This window comes from Pterocles gutturalis, unplaced genomic scaffold (genome assembly GCF_000699245.1).
Source record: "Pterocles gutturalis isolate BGI_N339 unplaced genomic scaffold, ASM69924v1 scaffold10418, whole genome shotgun sequence".
NCBI lineage: Eukaryota > Metazoa > Chordata > Aves > Pterocliformes > Pteroclidae > Pterocles > Pterocles gutturalis.
In genome coordinates this window covers 3,851-19,476 of record NW_010120489.1, presented here as the reverse complement: position 1 = coordinate 19,476, position 15,626 = coordinate 3,851, and the positions used below count along the sequence as shown (strand labels likewise).

The window sequence follows — 15,626 nt, the reverse complement described above, 5'->3', positions numbered from 1 at the left end:
CTATATCAACAGGAACAGAGCCAGTGGAAGGGATTATTCCACTTGTCCTGGCACTTACTAGACTGCATATGGAGTGCTGCATGCAGTTTTGGACACCCCAGTGCAAGAAGGATATGGATCAACTGAAGTGGTCCAGAGAAGAACCACCAAGATGATGAGGGGCTGGCGCATGTGACTGTGAGAAAAGCGTGAGGGAACTGGGATTGCTCAGCCTGGAAAAGGGAAGGCTGGGATTAATACATGGAAAAAAGCTTCCCCATGAGAACAGACAGGTGGTGGAGCAGATTGCCCAGTGAGGTTGTGCAGGCACCATCCTTGGGGTTTCCAGGACCTGACTGCAGAAAACCCTGAGCTCCCTGGTCTGATCCCAGAGCTGGCCCTGCCTGGGGCAAGGGGTTGGACTGGAGACCTGCCGAGCTGACATCTAGTCTGAGTGATTCTCCAGGAGGCTCAGGTTTTTCTGTGACTAGAGGTACATGGTTACGCTGTTTTCTGTCAGAGGCGCAACCTTGAAACAAAATTTATCTGCATGTTTCAATTCTTAGCTTACAATATGTAAAAAGAATTTGTACTGATGCTTTCTAAAACAGTAATTTCACATTTTCTTTGTTCTTTAAGAAAGCATTTACTAAATTAGGCTTATGAGTCTGTCTTAACTTTAAACACTTTATAGAGTGCTATCACAGTCAAAACTGTCCATCCCATAGCAGCTCCTCCTGGCCAAACCGAACAGAGTTCTAAGTCCCATCTCTCTCTTAGCAGTTTGCCATGCCTCTGACTACTGAATATGTTCAATAACTCAGTAAATGAATGTTACGACATAGCTCTTGTTATCTGAGGTTGAGAAAACATCAGAGTACAGCAAGCTGCGAAAGTGCTTTGTGATACTAGAAACATTTTCCACACTGAATGACTTCAGCAAAGAATATCCATTGAAAAGACCGGTATCCAGAAAAGAAATATGTACAAGCATTTGCCTGTCTTTGTTGTGCACTGCAAGCAAATCTTCTTTCTCTTTGTTGCTGCTGCTGTAGATGGTTACACTCTGCTCTGGAAATCGTCCCTTGACTTTGTTTACCCGGAGCTTTCGAAGTCCCCAAATGGCCAAGTATTCTGTTGGGAGAGGAGTGGTGCCACAGAAGGACAGCTTCAAATCCCACACCGTCGTGAAGTTGAGGAGCATCTCCAGCACAGAGGTGTTTGTGAACCAAATGGTCAGGTGGCTGTTGTAGGTAGTTTTTTCCATGGTAGAAGGCAGCACTGTTTTGCAATTGCACATCAAGTTTGCCAGGCAGTAATCACAATCACGGATATCCACTGAGCAGCTACAGTTGCGAATTGTGTTTTCCTTGGTGAAAATTAGCGTATGGTTCTTCTGACTTCTTACAAAACTGCCAGTGGTGTGTATGCCAAGGAAGCCAGCCAAAGTGAGAGCCAGCCAAAAGGAGAAAGCAGAGAAGGGTATTGGCTTCATTAGTACTGGTGCCAAGCTGCCAAGTGTCTCCTCCTTGTACTCAGTGAATTATAACACTTGTCTTTACCTAGCGAGGAAAAACAATTTCTTTATTATACTAAAGACCGTTCAATGGTTAATATTACTTTGCTTTTCCCACTCATTATCTGTATCATCTGTTCAGAACCGTATTACAGGTTTGCAGATTGCCCTGCATTAGAGGGGAAGCACAGCTACACTGATTCAGAAAAAGGAATTGTGACTCACGTTAGGGATTCTTCTTTCACTCCTCTTTTGCTCTGAATGGTTTCATCTGCTTATGGGACAGCTTGGACACCCTCTTCTCTATCCAGGCAGCTCCTCAGTCTGCCCAGTGTGAAGGTAAGGGCAGGTCCTCTGCTGTTTGTTTCCTCTCTCTGTTTTCTCTTTGTCTGCTTCCCAACAGATGGGGATGACAAATGACCCTGTTCTCCACTGAGTGAGGCAGTCTGAGAAGGGCAAAAGATAAGCATTTTGTTTTACACCTGAATTGCTAAGCCAGGGTTGTGATAACCTTCCCTTTAAACTTGTTGGGGGATATACTGGGCAAAGGGAAAGAAAGAAATAGTGGTCAAGGGCAGAAGCACTGCTGGATGCCGCACCTATCTTTCTGTGTGGTATGCTGATAAAACCTGTTTTTGATGCATACAAAGCTGTGTCTGCTCCAGCCTTAGCCTGTAATTTTTGGGGACCAAGGACCATCTCTCACCATGTCTCTGCATGGCAACTAGCATAGGATAGATCCTGGCTTCATTGGTTGCTTTGTTTACCCTGGCAAAGCAAAGTAGCAGCTCCATGCATACTTATGACAATGGATCGAGTTTCCATCACATCCGTGCTCCACCTCAAATTGTTGGGAGCATGTTTGGTGGGGACTCTTGGATGCCCGGCTAACAGCTCTTTGGTTTTCAGAGCAGTGTTTCATCTTACCAGGAGCATCTAGGTTCTCCTAATATATAATTAGGTAATGTTACAAGCAATGATGCAGGATGTAATTTCTCAACACAAAATGTAAGATGTTGGCAATTTTGTCTGATTTAACTGCAGTAGTTTTGAGGCACCAAGAGCCATAAGAGCCAAATTTTCACCTAAGGTGGCAAGTCCCAGTGAAGGCAGCAGTAGGGCATGCACTGGGCAGAATTTGTTCCTTAGCATGTAAAAAGATTGATTAATGTCCAGAATGTATGTCTCCAGCACCTCAGAAACACATGGCAATGCACCTACAGTTTTGGAGAACATACCAGATAAACAGGAAAATAACTGTATTTGTAGTAAAAACACAAATTGGTGTTGTCAATCTTCCATCATTAGACAGTGGAATCTTCTGCTATAAACTTAATGGTCATTTGCCAGACAATTAAAGGAAAGTGTCTTTAGGAGCACACGGAAATTCTCTTAGTCATTAGCACTATCATATCCATGGTAGTTTACCCGGTATGTGATTTAGATCTAAATGTTTTAAGCTCCATTCCTGATGATAATTAAAGTGACAGTGTTCTTTGACCAATAGTTAGAATTCTAAAAACCCACAAAACTGCATCTTGACAGAATAGTTTGCGTCCTTCTTTCCACATTTCTCACTAGAGGATGTAGTCCTCTAGTTCATCTTTTTTGTTTGAAGTTCAATCTTCTGTCGGTGAATCTGTAGAAACTATGATGGTTTGTAAATGACCAGGACTTTGTCATCCATGGGAAAAGGAAGAAAAAGGAAAGTTATGTGCATATGGGAGAAAAATCCGCATGTAAGAAATGGTGGACTCTGGGCCAGACTTACCACCAGATCCTTTCCAGGAAAAAGTTCTTTAGCTTGTGATAGACAGTTGCGTGAAAACATCAGCTCATTGTTTAACAGCTGTTGAACAGTAGTTCGATTGTTAAGATGTAACAAGAAAATGGTGGAAAAAAAGATCACTTGTTTGCTGATGCTTGCCTATTGTGTGAAGTTCAGATCCCAGCATTTCAGAAAGAACACCACAGGTCTGGAGTTCAGAGAAGAGCAACAAGAGTGACCAGATATGGAAGGGCCTTTAAGTAAGGTGGGACTGGGTAAGGTAGGACTCTAGGTGGGAAAAGAGATGGCTGAGGCAGGATGTGGTGGTGGTCTATAACATGACAGCACAAATAGCATGGAGATGGTGTGTAAAGATCAGTTTTTCTCTGCTTCTTCCAAGAACAAGAGCAAGCCATCTCAAATAAAACCAGTGAGGTCCCAGATGACTTGTTGATCCTTAGCAAAGGATGTTGGAGGTGTGAAAAGTTTTCACAAATGCAAGTGAGCAGAAGTCCACTGTGGTTATCATGTACACAGGCACTACAGCCTGGCTACAGAAGGCCCTGTGCTGAAAATGGTTGGAGGCAAAGAAAGTTATAGCGTTGAGTATCATGTGTTCTTGTCCTTCAAAGTCCCTCCTATGCACCTTCTTACGGCTGCACATGGAGATGGCTTCTTGACTAGACAGTTCTTTCATCTGACAAATTATTGCCATTCTTTTACAAGACCTATTTAGTATAAATGTACACAGACTGACTCAAATGTGATTTGGTGCTGTATGTACTCCCTGAATTTAGTATATTCTTTTCTTAAATGTAGGATACAGACATGTTAGTGCTTAAATCTATCTTGTGGAACATACCAGAAATACCAGTCCAACTGTTAGCTAATGTTTAACTTCAAAGGTCAGACTCATCCAAGCTGTAGCTGTTCTGGTACCATTACTGCTTGATTAATTTGGTCTTCAGTGTCTAAGCATCTAATCATGCATCACAATGGAAATCATATTACTAAACCTCCCTACTGTGCTTATTTTCTCAGCCCTTAACCGTGGCTAACAGTTGTGATAAATCAGAAATCTGTAATATCACCACTGTTTCACAACTCAATGAGGTTATTTGTATTTATCTGTTTTGGAGGTAGTATTTGTAAGAAGAATTCCTAGACAGTGTTAATAATACGAGTTTGAACTAAGGAAAAGAGATTTTAATTGAAGATTCAGCAATTCTGCATTTCAAACTCACAGCTACACCAAAAGGGGTGATATTGCTTTTTCCACGTAATGTATGAGGACTTAGTAGTCATAAAACATGAGAATAAAATACTTTGATGCATCCTCATTAGTTTTACCTCTTGATTCCTTTTCATATTTTGTTTTTAGTACTTGAAGGGTGGAGAATCTCTAGTTCACTACTGTCTTGCAGCCAACCAAAGAAAATTCTCTTTCAAGTTTAGCTTAGCTGATGGTATCTGGGCTTTGTCCATCAAAATCCAAACACAATTCTAAATCTTGGCACTCCAGGAAATGTTATCTCCAGAAATACTTGCTATCCTCTTCTGCTCCCTGCAACACAAAAACGTTCCTATCAATTCTGTTCTTGGTATTTAGTTTCTCTGTGGCTTTGGTGAATGATATGCAAGCAGTGAAATACATGTTTCAGGTTGTCTGTCTGTGAAATGTCAAAGTTATCTGCAATGCACCTTAACTTTAGCTACCAATTATCTACAGGAAAATATGCATTGTATGGCTCAATGAAATTACTTTGCTGTCTGCACTGCTTAAGGCTTGGAAAAAGGTTGGCTTTAATTTTCAGGGGTGGGGGAAGCTGCCTTGCAAGAAAGAAGCAAGTTAAAGCATAGATAAAACTTAACTGCACTAGCTTAATGACTCTGAGGTGTATCTTTTTGAATTACTGCTGCTGTCAATGCCCTGTTAGGAGAGAGGGGGTCGCAATTTAGCAAGAGGTTCTTTTAACTAGAAGTCTGGGGGAGAGGTCTTTAGCTTGTCTTCTCTAGGAGTGGCTCAGATGAGTCTGAGTAAGATAACAGAAGATAAAGAAGAATGTGAAGCAAAAGTCTCAGACATGGCAGTTGAGGGACAGACTTTGCCAGGGTGGAAGATGTGGGAGAAAGAAAGAGGATGAAAGAAGAGCATGGGTTTGACAAACAGGACCAGGGCCTGAATGTATGTACCTGCAGGGTGAGGTCTTGTTATTATGTATCAAAATGGTTAAGGTGATCTGAGTTTAATCACTGAAAGGACTGAAACACAGAATTGTTGATGGTTTTTTAAGTTTTGTATGTTGATGTCATAGTGAGCTACACAAATAATAAAAGCCTTGATCTCTCCAGAAGTACTTTTGAAGTTCCAAAAGCTAACAGTTATTTTCAAAAATCTTCCTCCTTTGCAGAGATTCCTTATATTTTGGATTGCTCATAAAGCAAAGATGCCTTTAGCAGGGGCTTTTGGAGATACATGGAAGCCCTTTGTTGTAATATTGTCATTAAGCTGAAAGAAAATATGGGGTGATTCTCTTGCCTGTTAGGCTGTGTTCTCCATCATCTCCAAATTTAGGAAGAATGAAGGAGTGTCTTTAGAAAACTTGAGAATTTGGGCTATGGGGTACATCTTTCCACCATGTTCTCTCTCTGAGCGTTACGCACTTCCCTTAAAAGAGATAATTTATCCATTCAGCTCACTAGAATATTTTTACATATAACCTATGGACGCCCAAAGAATGCATCAGATTGTGCTAAATATCAATAATTTAAATACAATTTTCCAGGGAAAAATGGTGGGTATGCTGTCTTCTCTTCCCTAATTTTCAAATCAAGCTTAGTTATACAGTACGTATTCAGAGACCAAGCAACACTCTCATCATATGCATGTGTTCAACTAGTTCTGCAGCCTTATTCCTTGATTATGGCTAGGAGACAACATTTTAGTGATAAAACAACCCAATAGCCTCAGTCCGTGTTTTACTATGCTATCAACTTTGGCAAAGGGAGGCTTATCATACAGTTATGAAGACAACATCTATGGGTGTTGTTTCTCCTTTAAAAAATTTTAAAAATCTATATCTATTTAAAGACTTTTCCACTTGACACAATGGATTTTACAGCTTGCTTCCGTAAGTCATTCAACATTTCCTTGCATAACAGCTTATCAGGTATAGCAGTCCTGTAAAAATAAAATCATAAACATTTTTCAGCTTTTCAATTTATACTGGCAGATTGATGAACTCAAGAAATGAGAATCATATTTCAAATCTGAACTTGGCAAATGATCTGAATGGTCTTCCCTTACAGGTCGGTAAACAAAACCTACCTGCTTTTATGGACCTGTTCTGGTGCAGCGAATAACCCCTTTGTCTACAGAAGCTCGAGCTAAGAAGGAGCTGGTCTGCAATTTATTTCCATATAATTGTTCAGGTCAGCTGTTTTAGAAAGTAATTCTCATCCACCCTTATACCCGATGTTCATCAGTCTTTGAAAGTGACTGGAGTAATAAAAATGGTAATGCATTTTCCTACCAGAAGTCGTTGAACTTGTTCATTGATGAGTTGCAGTAAGCTGATTGATAACTACATTTTGATTGAAACACAGAATGGCTCCGTAGCCTAAACATGGTATGCACTATAGGAGTCCTGTACTACTGCTGAAGATTGGTTTAAACTTTGGAGTAAAAGAATTTAGAGCTCTACCAGGCTGCACGCTGACCTCCAGCAGAAGTAGTGCCACCATGGGTTCACCTGTTTGTCCCATGCAGCAAAGAAGTAATTTGTCCAAACAGATGGTGGTTTATTCTGACAACCTGGTTTCTTCATGGTGGTATTATTTCTAACAACATCCCAAACAACCATGTGTCAAAGGAGGCATAAGTGGTATATAACAAGTCCTTCACCCAACTGCACTGATACTTCTCAGTTGGTCTCATACACTCAGCTAAGAATTATGTAGTGTTTTGGAATTATGCACTGTGATTGCAATGTTTCCTTTTATGAGTTACTAGTCAGTTTTTATTACAGCTGCAACCCTCCGTAAATCTGCCACCTGAATAGGTAAATTGGAGCTAAAGCCTGCTTTCCTTCTCTTTCCATCTTTACCTAGTCCGGTTTTGGAAATACAATTAGAAGTGGAAAAAACAAGAGGTGAGTAAAACTAGTCAATCAATAGCTGCTGAGTCATACCCTCCACACTGCCTTGCTGTCCAGAGTCACAATGTGGTAAGCATTTAGTGTTTGAGAATGAAGTGAAAAATTAAATCAGTGTATGAGAACTACTCAGTGCCTTGAATAGTAATTAGATTGTATTGCCCCAGAGGTCTTTTCTTATGTCTGCTTTTTCTTATGCCTGGCTAAGCAGCCACCCAACTTCACTGAGCAGTGGTAGAGTACCACTACACAATGGTTGATCCAGTTCTCCTCCAAAAAGCTGACAGTGTTTCCCCAGTGGTTACCTGCCAATTACAGCATTAAAACACCTCAGAAAGGTTTTGGAGTGTGGATTTTGGTTTCTATGAATTGAAGAGATACCTCAGTTTAGGTATCAGAAAGCAAAGATTCAGCAATTACAAAAAGAGTACTGATAGAAACTGCCACTGCAAGGGCTTTCTGGGAAATGGGGAGGTGGAAGTGGAATACGTTCAAGATCAAGAGATTCTTAATTGCCCTGAAGATGTTAAACATCAAGAAGACTTTGGTGATTGGTTTCATCTTCTTGATTTTCATCTGGCATTTAAACTTCCTGAAGCCCAAAACTACCATCCAGTTTTTCTTGTAGGCTCCTGTAGAAAAAATCTTCCTTGACATTGAGGGGAAGTTCTTGCATCACCCCAGATTGGAGGACTTTTTGTTATAAGCAGATCTGTTTAGCTGAATACTTGGAGAACAGGGAAGAAAGCTCAGCTCTAAGCACCAAGAGCAACTCAGTAACAACTAAATAAGTATATAGTAAAGCATGTCTAGAAGTGCCTGGACACAGTACCTAAACCCCAGAGCACAGACTCAGCAGATGCAGGTGGGTGAGGAGGAAGCCACAGCAGCCCATATGGTGGGACAAGGAGGACGCTGTGGGTGAGGGAGGCAGCTGTAGAGAGAAGAAAGGGGAAACGTGGTGATAAGGGGCTGGGTGGAAGAGAGGCAAGTGCAGCCCAGAGATGGGATGGAGGAATGAAGGAGAAGGAAGGAGTAGGAAGCCTTCTTCAACAAATCAGGAAGCTCTTTAATAGGGCAGAACATACAAAAGGAGCACACAACTGAGGTCGTGGGGCAGGGTTTTTGCTGACTTTACAAACACATCTTGAGAAAAAGTAAAAGGAAAGGAACAATATTTCTCTAGAAGAGGCACCCATTCTGCTTTTGCTTTGGCTCCTGATTTGTGTGGTTTATATCCAAGCCAATATTTGTTGTTCAGTAATGAGTTGTTCCTTCCATGCAAAAACTGGAGAAAAACTAGTTGCCAGCAGCTGCCTCAGAGTCCCTCCAGCATTCGGTGCTGGCCTGGGGAGGGATAAGGCAGCCACCGCTTTGGACCTGCCATCTCTGTGATAGGGAGGGGAGAAGAGAAGCTATATTCTCTGCTTAGCAGCAAACAAAAATCCAGATGATTTTAGGGAAATTTTACTTGCTTCCAGTAGCAATAACCTGCTTCTGAAAAAACAATTTTGAGTGATCTAAATCTAGCAAGTAATTTGTTTGTTTTTGTTCTGAGTAGGGGGCCTTTCAAGTGAAAATCGAATTAGACATATGGGCAGAAAATTGTTCCCATTTGATTGCTTCAGCTATGCATGTTTTTAGATGTGTATCCTTTTTCCAGCATTGAAACCCCTGTTTTATTACATGTTATCCCAACAGTTTTCTAGCACAAGATTCCATCCCTGCTCGTTTTTCTTTGGAGGTTTTGATAGCTAAAGGAGATTTTCAATGCTTATTTAGTAATAGTGTCATTTCAGGTTTCTGAATTTGCTTTGATCATTCCACTATTTTTTTTTTCTAATTGCAGATCTGTGTAATAAGAAAACTGCAAAAAAGCAATAAAAAGCCTTTGACTGTTATGTGAGAATGCTACTGTCTCAAGGAAAGTTAAGCCTATTCAATGGAAGTCCCAAGCCTATACAATGAATTTCTTCACAGGGTGCTTTCTTCCATTCTCTATTCATAAAAAAAACCTAATTAAAGCCCCTCATTGATCACTTGTGTTAACATGTGCCTATGTGAAAGTGCTGTATTAAGCACAGAGGAGCTTAAATCCATATAATCTTGTGCAGCTTGAGTAATGTACACAGGATGAATACCAAACCCACTCAATTTAGATAAAAATAGCATGAAAGGCTGGACAATGCCAAAAGCATTTAGAAGGACTACGAAGACTGCCTCTTTCTTTTCCTGTTTGCATGCAGGTATGGGAGGGATATATAAAAAAATACATAGCAGTTTAGAGTGATGGTGGCAGCAAGGAGGTAGGAACAGCAGCTGAACTGGGCTGATCTCAGTGGGGCCAATGTGTTTCTTGTCTGCTGCACAGAAACCTCAAAAGGGAGGCAGGGTGAAGAGAAGCGCTGACAGGCTCCCGTTACTCTAAGGAGGAAGGCACATCCCAGGCTTGCCTTCGTCTGTGTTCTGTTTTGGTGATAATTAGTACTGGTCTAACCTGTAAAATGTTTGTTGAAAAAGATTTTAAAGACTGCACAAGGGTGCCATTGGGTGGCTGTGCTGTGTTCAGATCCTGACAAACTGGAGGTTTTTGAAGTGCAATTTCTTTGGCATTTGAAAGAGTCAAATGAACTCTTCGGGGTTTTTTTGGTTTTTTTGGTTTTTCTTAAAGATAATGCTAACAATTTGAAAGCCTGTCAGATCTTCTAGAAAACAAACAAACAAACAAACTTTTATTGTTAAATTGTAACTGAAAAAAATAACATCTCTGGTTTGCAGAGAGGTATGCACATTAGGAAGGGTGAAGTTAGCTTTTAACATCTGCTGAACTAAGCAGGTGTTAAAATACAAGATTACAGGAAAATGGAAAGGGTTATGCAAAATGCAAAGAGTCAGCCCCTTAATAAGTCTAGTCTGTGTCTTCACTGCAGAGTAGCTACATTATCTGACTAGAAAGCCCTAGGGAGGCTCAGGCCTTGAGGGAAACAAAGTGCTGGATTTGGCCTTTTTACTCTGTGGGAGTTTCAGGAGTTCCCTAAGTGGGCTGGTGTCAAAGGGAGAGGTATTTCGTTTTCCTTCTCTTTGTATAAACAGTTACCATATTTCGTTACTCTACAGATAAATGTAGGAAAATAACTTTGTGATAAAAGCTGGGATTCTGCAGAGTTCAAGGCTGCAGTGTGATCCGTGCGTGTTGTTGATAACTTGAAAATTGCATGCAAAACGCTTGTGCCGCAAAAGCCTGGGCTGCTGTCATTAGGCTGAGCAGCCAGTGCTGTAACGGTGGTGCTGTCAAGTGTAGCAGAACAAATTCCTTACCAGCAACGGTAAAAATGCAAGATAAAATATGCAGTTCTGTTGCACTGAACATGAACAACGCAGAGACTCTTGAAAATGTTCCCGTATGGGTATTTTAGTATTCAGGTGTGCACAGGCTCTGGGACAGACGATTAATCTAAAAACACCTCTGCAAAATCGTCAAGCCTGTCCATCCTGTGCAAAGCCTCTGTCCGTACCGGAGACAAATGTCAGAGTGGGGAAGGTTGTGACATGTAACTGCAGGGAGGCAGATTAATGGGAGAAAACTCAAGGGAAAGGAGGAAGTCTTGTCTTCACAAAGAATTGGGAGTGGTGATACCTCCCTTTTTCCCCCCAGATGAAGGTCACCCTTGGCAGGCCACAGCCTGATTATTCCCAACCCTGGGAGAGTAGAAAGGATGCATGTGTAAGGGCTTCATTTTCATGCCCCGCTTCACACATGCAGTCTACACTTTTTCTAATGAAGATCAGGGGACCAAGGTGAGTGGCAGGATTTGCTTTGCCAGAACAGACCTGGAGCTATTCCAGCTTGGAGATATTGCACAGTACATGCTGTCCGGGAAGGCTGACACACACTGATCTGGGTATTCACCTTTGAATTGCACCAGGATAAGCATTTACATAAATGAAAAGTGAGAAGAAAGCAGTATGAGGAGGAGAGCAGTGTTCTGCACAGCTTTACAAAGCAGCAGCAGCAGATCAAACATATCCACTCAAGCACCATAGGGAGGATTTGTCATTTACCTGTGTAACTGGGTTGACATCAGGGGTATAAATCTGATCTAATGAAATGGAAAATCAGAATTTTATTTCTAGCAGTGCCATGACGACACGTGTGTCTCCATCCTGCCTGCTAGTACAGCTGATGACTACAAGTCCTGGTTTTCTATTCCGTGGTTGTAAAGTGCTTTAAGGGTCTCAGAAAAATTATAGAAAAATAAGTTTCCTCCTGTTGCTAACTAACCAGGCAGCTGTTCCAGTCAGTTGACTGTTTGATATTTCCCTGCAGTGCCTTTTGCAGCTTTCAAATAACAGAAGCACTAGTAGCTTGAACTCTTGTCCTGATGCTTATGAGAGAGCCCCATACCAAAAAGGCATCAGGAATACAAAGTCACACTCTGTGTTAAAGAGAAACCACAAAGTGCATAGTCATATGTTACACTGTGAAAAGATCATCTACTCCAAACCATATATTAGTATGTTCCAGTAACTTCCTGGTTCACTTCTTGAATGATCTAGCCTTTTGCCTTCCAATAGGCTAATTTTATTTATTTTTGTAAAAGAGAAGCCTTACTAAATACAGTTTCCTTCAGCACTGGTGCTGACTCTGAGTGCATTGAATGTATGTAAGTTACAGTGTTAGGGAGTTTGTGCTTTCTGGGGTTTAAGTCTGAGCATTCAAAAAAAAGGTGTCTACACACCCAAAAAGCATGAATTTGTATGCTCACGAATACACAAATGCACCACATTTTCATACAACAAGTACTTCTGCAGTTGTAATATACACACAAATCAAATCCCGGTTTATCCATCTATCCTCAGAAAGGGACACCTTCTGGAAAATCAGCTGTCCCAAGGGTGAGTGACCAGCACTGTCTGAAAACCAAAGTTATCCATCCTTGGTGGCTCAAACCGAAAGCTGAGGTACTAAATTTAATTTTAGTTACTAAAATTACTAAAATTAATTTTAAAGCCGCTTTTAAAAATTCTGCTGTTTTTATGTCAAATTGACTACTCCCCAGAGCAAGGGTACTTATACTGTGTGAAATTTAGGAAAGAAAGCTTGACTGCAACTTTTTGTTGTAATGAGTTCCAAGTGCCCTTTCTAACTTGACCTGGACAAAAGTTCAAGTTAAGCATTACACGAAATGAAAGATTTGCCAAGCCCAAAACATAATGCTTACTTTGTGAATGAAAAGGGTATAAAAAGTGTACCTTAACACTTTATTTTCTGTTGTTCAAGTCCTAAATTAAGAAAAAAAAAGATGTGAAAAGAGAAAGCTGCATGGTAAAAAGCTGTTATGAAATGCTGATATTCACCGGAGACTGAAACTCTGGAGCAAGACCGCCTGGTGCTGGGTGTCTCAGCTCCTGTTTGCTCTCTCACATAGTGGATATTATTGCCATTGAGTCTCCAGAGCCATATACTGACTGTATTTATTTTGTTTTGTTCTTACTGTATCACTGTCTGGATTTGTACGTTACGTGGCAGAATGAAACACAGATCTAAACCCAGGTTAATTAAATTGCAGAATAAAACACAAGTCCTAGCTGCTGTTTCCCCAATCCTCTTCCAGTGCTCTTCTCAGGCAGTTTTAACTAAAGTGACCCAACTCCTGTCACCTGGAATAGTTCCCACCAATTTTGTCACCTTTAAAGATTTGCCTAAATAAGTGCTTGCAAGACGGAGCAAAACCTTTACCCTGTTCTTTGTAGCTATTATTCACAGAGCTATTAATTATCACCAAAGATAGAGTGTATAAACAATGGCAACATATGAAAGACAAACTCTGCAGAATCTGCTGTTTCACCGTGATTACAAAACAACAAATCTGAAAAACAATAAACCTGCCAGGAAGAGAGAGTTACTGGTAAGGAAAGAATTGTGCTGGAAGAGAAACAGCCTCATTAATAAAAAATATAAGCTAGTAAATGTTCTTCTGTTACTTACCTCCACTTTTAGACCCAAAACAAAGACAGCGACTTGCTCTTTCTCCAGGTGCCAGTGGATGGGTCCGTCACCGCCTGGCTTCCCGCTTGGCTGAGCTTGCCGAGGCAGGGATGCTCGGCTGCAGCTGGGAGCGGGGTCAGCCGGTGGGGCAGGCAGCAGTGCCTCCTCTCCCACTCACTGCTGCTCTTTTATGTTTTCACAGGGCCGGCAAACCATGCTGTTCCCCTGACAACCGGGAGAGCGGTCCAAGGTCTACTCCTGTCGTTAGTGCTGCCACCACGGCAAGATACCTTACCTGTCTTTATTACCTCTGCTTCCGCACCATCGGGCGTGCCGTCATACATGAAAGGCTCACCTGGAAAATGCTCAGAGGTGGCCAACAGCCTCCCTGCTTGCTCTAGGAGTGGAGCTGGGCTGTGGCCGAGCCGTGGGAGCTGGTGATCCATGTTGTCAGGGGGATGCCCAGCCTGGTGCACAGGGGACATGCTGTGCTCCCCTCCTGGCACTGGCTGGCTCTACACTTGGGGAGCCCTGTGACTGTCCCCATGGTCTGCTCTGACCCCTCTTTCTGGGGGGCTTTGTGTGTAGGTTTAAAACAGAAAAAACCCCAGGTCCAATTTGAAAGCCTGCTTGCCCAGCTGGAAGGAGTAACTGGAAATTTTCAGTTACAACTTAGCAGAGGCACAACATGGCTCTCTAATGCGGCACAAATGCTGTGGATTCTTCTCCATGATCGAGCATCAAAACCAACATCTTTGTGGTATGTTTTACTATGCTGTTACCGCAAGAGAGTACCTATGGAAAGCTAGAATCTCTACAGCTAGCCTGGTGCTAACTAGCCTGAATAACCAGCGAGATTGTTTGTGAGGATAGGACAGTCATAAGCAGCTTCACAAGGAAAGTAGGAGCATCCTAAGAAATTCATGAGGCAACATGCTGCAGGGCAAAGGTACTCTGGCAGGGCACCTCTAGGGAATGAAGAGTAAGAATTGCTGTGATTCAAATAAAAAGATATTTGCTGTTTATTCAAAAACAACACCTGGCCTTTACATGTCCAAGAGCCCTCTGGGAACTGCTGATGCTGGTACCTCACTACAGGCATTTGGACAAAGCCAAGAGTTGGAGGGTCATTTGGGCCCAATTCAGACAAATATTTGGACATTTTATGATCACTGAAACCAATGGAAGTTAAGATACTAAAATGCTGCTGTGATTCAAGCCCTGCCTACCCTCAGGAGTTGTTTGCTCCAGCCTCTTGCCCAGAGCAGGGCCTGCTCTGGCATCAAACCAGGCTCCTCAGGGCTTTCTCCAGTTAGGTCTTAAAAACTTCCAAGGATGGAGCCTGCACAACCCCTCTGGGGAGCCTGTTCCAGTGTTTGAGGATTTATTTTCCTTTATATCAAGTTGGATCCTCCTGTATTTCCCACTGTCTCTTGTTCTCCCATTGTGCACCTCAGTAACAAGTTTAGCTTTATCTTTTTGATGACTTCCCGATAGATATGGGGAGGTGGCTATTAGGTCCCCGCACCACCTCCTTTTCTCAAGGCTGAACAAGCCCCATTCCCTCTGCCTCTCCTCACAGGACAAGTGCTCCAGCCATGACCATCCTGGTGGCCTGACCTTGCTCTAGTTTACTGATGTCTTCCTTATACAACGAATCCCAAAACTACAAGTGTTACTCCAGATACAGTCTAACAAGTGCTGAGTAAATGGAGAAAATCCCTTCCCTTGTTCTGCTGACTGTGGTCTTGTTCAGACAGCCCAGGATGCTGATGGCTCTCTCTGCTGCCGGGGCAGGCTGCTGGCTCGTGCTCAGCTTGCTGTCATTCGAGACCCCTGGAGCCTTTTCTGCAGAGCTGTCCCCAATCAGTCAGTTCCCAGCCTTTTCCATGGCAAGGGGCTAGTCCTTCACAGGTGTAGGATCCCTGCTAATTGTCCTTGTTGAAATTCTTGAGGTTCCTGTCAGCCCTTCTTGCAGCCTGTCGAGGTCCCTCTGAGTGACAGCTCTGCCCTTGAGTGTATTGACTCATTCCCCTGTTTGGTTTGTTTGGTATTGAACTATTCACCCCAGGCTTTGAGCTCAGCAAAGTATTTGCCTCAGGTTGCTGTATAGCTTCAGCTCTGGAAAGGTTAATTGTAAAACCGAAGGGTTTGGGTGACATGGTGAAATAAACTGTTGGTAGCTTCAGCTCTATGCTAAAAATGCTGAGATGTTCTATG

At 42.2% G+C, this 15,626-nt stretch overlaps 1 protein-coding gene across 1 annotated transcript; it reads right to left on the bottom strand.

The window, feature by feature from the left end:
* Window positions 1–799: 799 nt before the first annotated feature.
* On the bottom strand, window positions 800–1,474 carry LOC104459177 (chromosome unknown open reading frame, human C21orf62). The gene has a single exon (XM_010076924.1). The coding sequence runs from the start codon at window positions 1,472–1,474 to the stop codon at window positions 800–802; it is 675 nt and encodes a 224-aa protein (XP_010075226.1).
* Between the last annotated feature and the right edge of the window lie 14,152 nt (window positions 1,475–15,626).

Bases quoted from the DNA above. Each gene is read 5' to 3' on its own strand.
- LOC104459177 (XM_010076924.1), bottom strand. From the start codon at position 1,474: ATGAAGCCAATACCCTTCTCTGCTTTCTCCTTTTGGCTGGCTCTCACT.